Below are 12,114 nucleotides of genomic sequence, written 5' to 3'. Positions count from 1 at the left end.
CCAAGAGGTAGTCCGTATCAAATAAGAGACTGTACCACACAACAAGTACTAAACCGGTTAAGAATAGTTTATTCACCAATTTGTTACAAACGTTTTCAATCACCTCAGTTCATCGAGTTTTCATTCATCATGAATAACATTAAGCGCTGAAAGATTGCCGTTCGTTAGAACAGTTTATACTACTGTGTAATAAATGTAAGGAAGCATAGAGTAACCCCTTTAAACACTGCACATTAATTCATACCACTTCAATTTTGAATCAATAATGGTGATTTTCATTAATGACCCTTGCCTTTCAAAGGGAAGGGCTTCAAAAGCGATTGACAGTACCCAAACTTCAGAGGGAGGGGCTTCAAAATGATTGACATCCTGTTGGCAACCCCTGACAATAGGGGTAATTATGGCATACATATGAATTTTCTACTCTAACCTTTTCTAATCATCCATTACCATTCATTGTCTTTACAACTTGACCTAATAGTAGTAAAGCTAAACAAAAGATTCCGCCTTGCATTATCACAATTTTTCCATTGTAGAAGTTCTTGTCTAAGTGAAAAAGTAAATGAAAAAAAAAAAAAAAAAAAAAAAAAAAAAAAAAACAGAGAGAGAGACAGGTCTCAGCAATTAACTAAATAGTCGTTTTCATTGGTCTTAATTCTTATTACAATATACAGGAATACATTGAAAAGATGGTGGAAATTAATTCATACTCACTGATCGCCATCATATACAGATAAGGGATTTCTACATTTGTGAGACTTACAACCTTGCTTATCCATAATGAAAGGCGAAGGAATTTGTGCTTTTTCTGGCCCCTAAATAAGACTACCAAGTAAAATGATATCACATTCCTGCGTGCATTTGCATTGCAGCAACGGAAGACAGTTGCAACCAAGTATAACAATAATTTCATGGCGTATTTAGTCTTCTTCCGTTGCTCCGATGTTCTCACTGTGCACCAATACACACCAGTATAACAACGCCACCACTGTTAAAATTAATAAGAGTGGTAATCTCCTCTTCATCGTGCTACCTTAATAACAAGAAGAGAATTCGGATGGTCACCAAGACTGCGTTCCCATAAACCTATCAGACAAGCTTGATCGATCTAACTCTGCAGGGCTTCTTGCTAGTGTTTTCAGTGTAATCAGCTCAATTGTCTGGCACACCCCTTTGCGTAACTAGGGGGTAATTGACTATCGTTAATTACCCCCTAGCAGTTTGATTAGGCGTGCCAGACATGTAAGCCACTTGTACTGAATGCAACAGTGAGAATCCTGGCAGAGTTGGATCGATCCAGCTAGTATGATGGGTTTATGGGAATGCTCCCTAATACAGAGGACTAGTGGAATGTCAGTGAGGAAGACTTGAGAAGAGACGGCCACATCAGCCTGCTGAAACTTGGAACAGAAAGAGGCCCAGTTCTCTAATATAGGGGGAAATGGGGGGGGGGAAACACTATTCTACAGAAGTAATATGACTGAAGGGTCCATCTTACAAACAACCGTCAGCATGAAGTACAGCAAACAGCACACATTCAACTTTCTCATGCACAAATCTCTCAGTGCCCAGCCCCTACGTAGAAGTCGCATATGCTGGACTCTCTTTCTTCAGGCACTAGAGTTGGGAGTTCCTTGGTAACTGTAGCGCCTGACAACCCCACAAGAGACGGTGGCTGCAGCTGACAATACACACACAACACCCTTCTAAAACTCCCCATGGTCTGGTGGTTTTTTTTTTTGGAGGCACCCCTGGCACTGGGACTCTTGTGGAAAAAAATCGCTAAGGCAAAGGATATCCTGCAACAATGCTGATCGGCTGTTCCTTGAGGAAAAGTTAACGCTTTAAAATACTTTTAAGATTCAAAAGGCCTTAGAATCTCCACATTACGTTAAATTTAGATTTAAGGCTGTTTAAAAACAGGAGTTCATCTTACAAGCAAAAAGCAAAGCTTGGTGGCCATAATAAGAATTGTGATTAATGCATAGTTTCTGTTAAAGAGAATGGGATTGCAACTGAACTGTAATCATGCAGAGATGTTATACATATGAATATATATATATATATACATATACAGGTAAATATGTAACCCATGCCTAAATATCGCGTATCTCACAAAGGAATGGGAAGAAAATAATAGAAAAACAAAATATATATTCAGTTGGTTTTTCTTTAACAATTTTTCATGAGAACTTAAAGGACACTAAAAATGATTCAAATATTTAGGCATGTTTTTTTGTAAACTATCCTTTACCAACGTAAACACCAGTCGAATTGACCTTTTTTTTCTGCAAACAGTAATCATGTCATCCTTCATGTATAATGATAACAATTATAATACATCCTTGTACAATGTGTGATCAGAAAGTGGCCCAGTTTTACTTAATGGAATCCCTCATGTTTCCCCCCTAATTTTTTTTCTTTTTGCTCTCAACACCACTCAATAAGTTCCAGCAATCATGATTGGTCACTGTGCAAAGTTTTTAAGCTTCTTCCATGGTTTGTTCAGATTTTTTTTTTCTTTTTGTCTTTTTCGTTTGTTCCTTTTTTGAACTGTTTATGTTACAAACTAGCTGGCAAAACATCCGAGGTTTAGTCACAGCTTGGATGGCAAAACAATCAACCTAAAATGAGAAATGTGACAAGTGCTAGAGAAAGAAAAGAGCCCAGTGTAGGGTAGTGGTGAACTCCACCTGAAAATGTACCACAAGTGATTATTATTATTATTATTATTATTATTATTATTATTAACTAGAGGATCAGAGCAGCAATTCCAACTCCTATATATTGCTCCACCAGCAAGATTAAGCTCATTCAAGCACCAGTGGCTATGGATGTATCGGTTTTAATTGTGGAGCAGTAGGGGCTGGTAAATATGAGAAGTGCAATTTTCAAGGGAAAGTCGATCAAAGGTAAAATTCAAGGTCACATTAAGATGTCCAATATATTGTTTCTTATCCAAGTTCTATAGCAACTTTGTGTGTATCTCTGCCAGTTGAGATAATGAGAATCTTTACAAAATGAAATATATTGAAATTGCTTAAACTTTTCAAGTAATTACTTCACATGACATGTACAAACTTTCTTTACATATTCTTTTTAACTGTTTGGCAATAACAACAAAACACCTGCATAAGTTAAAAGAAGTCAATTCTGAAAATCAACTCAAAAGCAAAGTCTAATTTCTCTACATCATCACACTGGAAGATAAAACTGAATACTGATACTACTAATACACCACTTTCTTTTTTATACACATATTAAAAGTAAAAGATTAATATAGTTTGAAAATGATAAGCTCACTTTATCTTCTGTGCAATTATGCAAAAGTAGTACATGAATCCTCTGGATCGAGCTCTTACCTGCATCAGTAATTTAGTGAAGATAAATAGTCTCCTTGTTTTTCTACAGCAGTTCTGAGCGTTCCTGGCTGAGTCGACTCAGACCCAACACCGATCACAAGGGCTGCAAAAACAGTGTATAAAGTATGACTAAGGGTCCATTCCCAATGAAACAATATGTATGTTGATTAATCCAACTCCACGGGGACTCTTGCTGAATGTAATCAGATTATGTTAATAACATACCTCGAGCAAGTTAAAACTAAAATTCTTAACTACAATTCCATGTGCCTTTCACCCCATTTCCATAGATTAGATCGACCTACTTTAGATCAATCTAACTCCCTGGGGGTTCACGCTAAATAGCTGTCAGCCGGGCGAACACGAAAGTTAATTACCCTCTTACAGCTTGTAGTAGGCGGGACGGACATTTAAGTCGGATTATCTGAAAGTAATCTAGTGAGACTCCCCGCGGGGATAGATCGATCTAAAATCTATGGGAATAGAGCCTTTGGTTGCACTCAAAACAAAGTGAAATCAGCTTCCCAAAGCCAACCACACAAAAAATTTATCACACCCTAGCTGCTAAGAGAGAAGTGTCTTTCTGTTAATCACATTGCATTCAGCAAGAGTCCCGTGGGGTTGGGTTGATCTAAGAGCGCATTCCGAACTGATGATCAGCAGACTAACTGAGCTGCCCGCCTCCACAAACACCATTAAATGGATAAAATCTTGGCTCCAAGGTTGAATTGCTAGGCCCCTTGCAGGGACCTTGTTTGTGGAGGTGAGGACACCATCAGGGAATCAGTTGGTGCTGCTGGTATAGATGAATTGCTACAGATGTACATGAAATGAAGGGCATTCCAAAGATTGTATTCATTTCTGACTGCCTGCAACTTGTTCTTAGACCATATTTCTATTATGCCACGTTATTCTGTTATTCTTTTTTTTTTCTTCATTTTAACTAATTAAACTTTAGTGTGTGTCAATAAATATCTAAATCAAAACAAAACATAGGAGTAATAGACAGCCAAAGAGCATTTTTGGTGGGGGTTGACACCACGACACCCTGTATTTCTTAATGCAGCCTTCTTTGGAAATATAGCGAGTCTTGAGGTCAGTGGCTTTCCAAATGATGACCAGTGGTTCTCTTAGGATAGCCTTGACCCATGGTCCTATAACTTCACATTAAAGCAAGCAAGATAAGGCAGGATTGGGAGGAAGAGAGCATACATTTTTAGTTTCAAATGCTGACAAGCACAGCAGAAACTTGTCTTTGAAGTCATCTTATATGAAGTTAGGTGGTTATAACATAATGCAAGAGGTAGGTTTACCACAAAGTAGAACTATGGGGATACTCACCTGTATTGATTTTCCTTATGGCTATAGGCCTACTTCCTTTTTTCCCTGCGATACACTGACCATCTAGTCTAAGAAACATAAATTTCTCACCACCTAAGATTATTCCAGATGCCTGAAAATTACTTTGATCCTGATAACCTTGAATTATTTTTAAAGCTTCCGCTTGGGTTATCTGAAAAAATGTAAAAAATAAATTCTTTAAATGTGTACCTATTATCCCTATACTAGGCAGGTTGAGGCAGAGATGTAGTGTGTGGCTTGCTATTAAAGATAAATTTGACTAGAGCGTGGATTAACCACTTCTACTATATTCTGATATAACTCAAATTAAGTTAACATGCCAGCGGATAATCGGAATTAATCACTTGATCAGCCATGAAACCACCTGGAAACTGCACAACTAATTTTTGGTCACAAATTGACCTACTTATCTGCCTTGCTTGTGTACAGCACAAAAAGTACGCAGAAAGGTTTTCAAATGCGTGGAGATATCTTCTTGAAATTAAAATTCATTTTGGCAGGAAAATCCCATGCAGTGGCTTTAAGGCAAAATGTCTCTGCATTTAACTTCTTGGGCCAAGAGGACAATCCAGGCCCGTAGCCAGGGGGAGGGGGGGTTCAGGGGTTCCAAAGAACTGGAACATTGCTGGGAAATGGTCCACTCTGAGTAAAATTTGATCTAGGTACATGAAGTTTTTATGGGAAAAGGTCCACTTTTTCAGAAAAAAGAACCCCCCTTTTGAAATTGCTTGCTACAGGCCTGCAATCCATACATGAAACCAATCTCTGGTCAACAATGCCATCTATGATCTACCTCAACACAACACCAAATCTCACCCACTTGTCTCCGATTTCTCTCCCCCCACCCTTGTGTCGACTTTATTCAATGTCTCTGATTTTACAAAAGGGATTGCAATCGATCCACTCACCGTTTACTAAAACTAGAATCAGACACAAGACACCCATTTGGTATTCTCATTCGTCGAAATAAGTTTGCTCGTTCCCAAATAAGTACATTTATATATTAGAAATAATCAAAAACATTATGTTATATAGTGGGTGGGGTGCGAACACTTCCGCACTGTCAGTTGCAACGAATGACTGAGACATGAACTTAAGAATGCCCCTAATTAACTTACACCTCTCCTTTAACTTTCGTGTTCTTTATTTAATAACCTGATTAACAATGCCAAAACGGTCCTTTTATACTAAGGCACTCTAAACCAAAAACTAATGACCCATCCTCAACCGGCTTTCCTCAACGTGTCGTTTATATAAATCAATGAAACTTACAATAAAGTTAGGACTTTGTGTTGTCCACGGGTTGCCGTCTAATCCCACAATCGCAGCATGTTCGCAACCCTGTTGTTTCAATTGGTCGGTATAAGCGTCCCAAGACATCTTGTCAGACTTCAATAGTTTCTCCTGTAAATTGCAGACTGCACCTCACGTTTCAGGAAGTAAAAGACCTATATGTGATGCGGTTAAGATGTCTGACTGATATTCATGTGCAGGCCTAATATCTGTTTTTCATTTCATTTATTTCTGATTGCCATGATTAACTGTAGAATCAAAACACTATAAAAAGTATTATATTATTATAAAAACAATCATATTTTTTAATTGTGTGTCTTTTTTAATAAAAGATAGTCTAATTTTTTGGACTATTTTTTTTAGATCGAGAAAATAGTTCAAGCCGGTGGGCTTTGGGGCTTACACTTCAACAAGAAGGGGACCGGCAATGACATCAATCCACTTCCGCAAGAAGTGGTTTTTTAAAAACTTTTGCTCACTCTGTCCACACTGACAACTGGTGCAATTTGACTGCAGAAAGTATAACAAAAACAAACAAAAAGCTATTAACAGAAATTAAAATTTGTATTTTACGATCATATTTGTTAATGTTAAAGCTGCTTAAAGTGTGGATATTGGGTCACGCGGTTGCTAAGAGACGGGGTCAGACTGACAGTCACCCACGCCCCTTCGCGATTAACCTGTTCATTCCTATCCAGGCCATTCGAAATAAAGAGAAGCAGTCAGCGAGCAGTGCATGGAAAGCTAGAAAAAAGGCCCTTCAGGTCCTTTACTGCCTTCAGTTAAAGTCATTTGGTAACAGCCTGCAATCCGATAAAAAAATGTTAACCGAAGGGTTTGTTTGAAGGAATAAGAATAAAAGAATAGGCTACACTGATTCTCAATATAGGCCTATAGACTTGAGTCTAGGTCCCTTTAACATCTTTTTTAAATTTTAAACAAAATTTAGCGAGCGGAAGAAGAGTTTGAGCAAGTGGAACTTATAATAACTTACATCAGTCTTGCAAATTAATAACTGAAAAATTATCTGCTCTGATACAAATAAATAAATAAATAAATAAATAAATAAATAAATAAATAAATAAATAAATGGATTTTAAACCTTCGTCGCTGTCGCTAGCAACAACATCTCACAAAATTTGCAACTTGTCAATGTGTAACGTCCCAGGAAATATCTAGAATGTTTACTTAAATAATTTTAAATAATGCAATAAATTAGTAATAGATTGTCACTGGCTTTCAAAAAAAAAAAAAAAAAAAAAAAAAAAAAAAAAAAAAAAAAAAAACATCGTTGCGTCCTTTGGCGCAGGTCATTATTTTCAGTTGTTTGATGTTTTTGTAATTTTTAAAGGGATAGTAACTCTTCGTTTTGACCAAAAAAATGAATTTTCCTGGAGTAAACAACAATTTTCCCATACTTACCAATGGTTAATGAATCCATTTTTACATTCAAAGTTAGTCCCTGTTTTTTTTTCTAAAAAGTTTTTATTTATTTATTTATTTATTTATTTATTTATTTATTTTTTGTGCAGTAGTGCTGCAGATAGTATAGCCATCTATGGAGGTCACGTGGTCTAAAGACAAGCTCAGATATCAGAATAATAGCTATTACTGCCGTTTTTGTGGTAAAACAGAATATATTATATTACTATGAGTTCTTCACACATGTTTTTATTGTGAAATATAGATCTCATAAGAAGAGTTATTATCCCCCTAAGGCATAAATAAAATTCTCAATTCAGTTACATCAGGGATTAGGTAGACTAATGGTGACATTGCACAGTCAAAAGTTTTACGCGATTCACGGCAAAACTGCATTCTGTAATAGGCCTATAGTAATGTGCACAACCTTCTTTATCAGGCACTGTGAAAAATATACTTGAGGCTGAGGACAAAATGTGTCAGTATAATGAATGCACATCTCTTAATACCCTTTTAGCGCAGTAGGCTATAATTTTGTTAGCATTAATAATGTGCTAATATTATCCAAACGGGTTGTTATTTCTAAAACTTTTGTTACTAAAACCTTCGTTACCGAATACAAGAAACAACCATAATATAATAAGGCATGACTTAAATATTTCATGATTTACGCAAAAAGATCTTTCGCAAAAAGCTAAATTTCTCTCTTTCTTCCACCAGATTTTTAGAAAAAATCGAATTCGCATATATATATATATATATATATATATATATATATATGCCTAGGGTCTACATATTTGACTTTATTTTTCACTTTTCTGTTTTCGTCAAATGGATTTTTGTTTCTCGTCATTGAATTAAAAAAAATTGCCCCCGTAATGTACATTGTGCAGATACCCACAATTCCGGTAACACTCCTTGGGTGTTATGCAAATGGGTTAATTTGCTCAATAAAAATGCACAGAATATTGATTAAAAAACATGTTAAAGAAAATAAAAAATAAACATCTACTTTTACGAGAACCAGCAAAATATACTGAAAGTACCGCTGCATGGATTGAATGTCAGCGCTTCAGCAGCTTTGGTCCGGATGCTGTGCCAAATATCTTTTGAACAATCGAAATTTAAGCTAAAATTTAACGTTTGAGAAATTTGCAAAATGCAATGTCCTCTTCCACCGTGCACGGCGATTACTTTGCGTAGATGTTCGGGTGTCTCCGCTAAACAATTGGAATTGCCGAAACGGGAGATTTCCTGCCTCGCCCGACATCTCCTACCCGAACACACACACGCCCAAGCGCGCACACACATCCCTGCGCACACAAACACATTAATAATAATAATCATAGATAAAAATAAATAAATCACCGTTTCTGTTTCTTTTAATTTCAACATGAACTGTTCTTTTTTTATGCTTCGATTAAAAAAAAAAAAAACGCTTCGGTTTTTATTATTATTATTACTTCTTTAAAAATGTATGAGGAACTTGCAATGGCCAAATACTTTGCCTACATATAATAATAATAATAAAAAATAAATCCACAAAGAAAGTATAATTTATCAAATTTCTGATCCAGTCATTTCAATGTTTGCAATACAAATTATAATCGATGATATATGTAGTAATTTCATCACCTGTTTCACAACTTGGTCATAGCAACACCCTTGTTCAATCAATAGTTAAAGCAAGTTTATTTGCACTCCGATATTTCAGTGTCCATCTTAAAGGACCTGTTCACAATAAATTTTATCGACCTATCTCATGCACGCGAACTCCACGGGGAGTGTCACTGAATACAATCAGATTAACAGACTAACGTGCCTCCTCTTAGTTTCCAACGTACTAGTGTTTTTTTTTTTTTTTTTTTTTTTTTTTTTTTTTTTTTTTGATATTCTACACAGGGCCTGTTAGGCGCATTAAACTGTAAATGTGATTGCATTAGCTAAAGGTCGACAAAATCAAGCCTTATAAACGGATTGGGCGTTTACAAACACTACCCGAAGATCTTTTAGCACTAACGCACATATTATTAACCACAAAACCCACAAATTTTCTGATACTGTATATATATGGTCATTCGTAGATAGTCCATAATCTCTGTTGACAACTACGGTAATGAATCGATCTTTTCAATGGGGGAAAATTGTGAATTTTACAGATACTGTATTTTCAAGTCTTGATCTCTCAAAATAAGAGCAATCCTTTTGAGTGGTAGCAACAAAATTGAAAAGTAGACCACCTTATAGTTCTGTGCTATGCATTATTTAAAAGCACCACAACTGCTATAGAAAAATAGAATATTTATGGTTTTAAAATGATCTGTATCAGAAAGTTTGATAATTTTTTCCCACTGACAAGATCGAGTCATTATCGTAAGTGTGGTGAGTCCTTAACGTCCTTAGACGACTTTGGGAATGGTGCCAGAACGACAGACGTGCCATCAGTACACAGCGCCCCCTACCAGGGTGACAGATTGACATTTGTCAACAGATATCCACAGATCTGCCTCTGGTTTAATTAATTCTATGTACTTTTCTCTGCTGTGACGAAATCCAAGCGTTGAGTACTGCAAGAATTAATGCATGGAATGAACTCATGAACTCCATCCGGATCGATTAGTTGTACTGATGGAAGGAAATGTGGCCAGTTATGCCTTTGTCGCTGCTCTGTTACTGCCTTTTTTTTTTTTTTTTTTTTTTTTTTTTTTTTGAGGCACAGGTCTGGCTAATATTCAAGATATTCATAAGCGTCACGCCTTGATGTTTTATTATTTTTACTCGTCAGGGTGCGCCATTCTGTTTGATATAGATTGATGATTTGTGCGCCTTCATTCAATGCTAATATGTGAGCTATGCAGGCGTTAATGCCGCCAGCGCTGGTACCAATTTGAAACGGATTATTTTAATTTATGAGCTTAAATAATGTTGTTTCTTTATTTTACGTGTATTTACTTCATTTTCGATCTTACTACTCGTGTAGCTGCTTGGCTACTCTAGTTTAGATATTTGATTTTATTACTGCGTCCGTTTTAGCTTTTTTATTTTTTGCAATAAACAAAATGCTTTCTATCAGTATACTGAATTTATTAAGAACTACATTGGGCCATTTTTGTTCTTAAGATAATTCAACTAGCGTTCAAGCCCAATAGTGAAACCCTTAAGTACTTCCTTAACTTTCCACTCACTTTAGGTTTTTTTTTTCAGTCACAGGAAAAAGTCACGAGGATGAAAGTCAAACTTTTAATTTTTTTATTTGAAACATCTCTTTTACACCTAATTGTACCTTACAGACATTTCTTTAAATTCCACCCAGCCGTGAACAAAGAAAAAAAAAAAAGAAAAAGAAAGAAAAAAGAAACAAGGCAGCAAAGCTGTCAAATGTACAGACAAAAAGCAGGAAATAACAAAATAGGCTACTGTCAATTCTGAAGGTCATTTTGGTCAAAATTGTTGAAATAGGAGGTGCTCTGAAGTTCCAGGTGTTCAAATTTGATGAAATAATGTCATTTTTGACCACAAGTTGTCTGTCTCGCCAAGCCTTATGTTTTATTTTTCTGGGGTTCAAAATTTATTATCCATTACCGTACTGCACATTTTGCTTTCACCACCAATATGTACTTTTTGATACAACGTAACTTGAAAACCGTATGGAATACAAAAAAACGGAGACCACCCAGTGTTGGGCTTTACATGCTCTACAAAATGCAAAAAAGAATGGGTCTCTAGCATTAACGGTTCTCGAATTAGAGACAATTTTCAGTTTCGGTATCTTATGGCCGCTACTCCCGTGAAAATGCACCGATTGACCCCAAATTCACGGAGATGAAAGATGACCTGAAGGGTAACACTTTCCAATAATATTATTGGTTAAGTCTGTGTGGTGTCTGAATAACAGTGCAAATAATTTTTTTTAGTAAAAAAATTCGTTTTCTTGAAAATTTTGGCCCGTTTGACCTTGAAATAAAGGTCAAAGGTCAAATCCAAGGGCATATTTGAAATCTACACATATGACTTTTGGAAAGCCGTCTGTAGAAATTTTTCCCATAATTCCTTCCATAGGGTAGATAATGAGCATTTAATTTTGCCATTTTTGGACAAGGGTGCATTGCAATGAGTGCCACACCTAGACCCCAATACCGACAAAGCCCAAATTTTACGTGGAACGAGTTGAGATTATAGGTGACCTAAATCCAAGAGATGGGTATGGCGGCCCTTACCGTCTAGGAGGAGAAGTGGTAACGGTAACATGGCGGCGGAGCCGGCGGAGCTGGCGGAGCCGGCGGAATGGACCGGACGGGACTAAAACCATGTGTACCGCCAGCGCCAACGCTGATGGTACAATAATAAAATATACGTATCATGGATTTTCAGAAAATGTGATAAGCATGGGACTTCAAGCCTGTGGAACCTCAGTCACACCTTGAAAATGCCAATATGTGAAAAATTAAATTTTCACAAAAAAACTGTTTAACTGGCAGATTGCATTGCCTACTGAAGCTATATTTTAGTCCCATGTTTCTTTCCTGTAAGTTTGAGAACAGTAAGTGACATGGTTTTTCTTAAATGGTCATCAGCAATGCCCAAAATAGGTTTTTTTCAAATTTTGATGCAATATTACATAATGTTTAACAGCATAATCACCATCAATTTTTAATAATAAAATATTAGTATCATG

The 12,114-nt window shown here is 36.3% G+C and overlaps 1 protein-coding gene across 1 annotated transcript; it reads right to left on the bottom strand.

Moving 5' to 3' along the window:
* Positions 1–49: 49 nt before the first annotated feature.
* On the bottom strand, positions 50–6,192 carry LOC106167122 (profilin-A). Its single transcript, XM_013545824.2, has 4 exons — positions 5,997–6,192; positions 4,704–4,875; positions 3,363–3,465; positions 50–2,624 (listed from the first exon to the last, which is right to left on the bottom strand). Exons 1-3 carry the CDS (start codon positions 6,102–6,104, stop codon positions 3,368–3,370), a joined length of 378 nt encoding a protein of 125 aa, XP_013401278.1. The 5' UTR covers positions 6,105–6,192; the 3' UTR covers positions 50–2,624; positions 3,363–3,367.
* Between the last annotated feature and the right edge of the window lie 5,922 nt (positions 6,193–12,114).

The sequence above is a fragment of the Lingula anatina genome, chromosome 10 (genome assembly GCF_051362555.1).
Source record: "Lingula anatina isolate TDL-2025a chromosome 10, LinAna3.0, whole genome shotgun sequence".
Taxonomy (NCBI): domain Eukaryota; kingdom Metazoa; phylum Brachiopoda; class Lingulata; order Lingulida; family Lingulidae; genus Lingula; species Lingula anatina.
The sequence above is the reverse complement of the archived record's forward strand: the minus strand, read 5'-3'. Positions and strand labels throughout refer to the sequence as shown.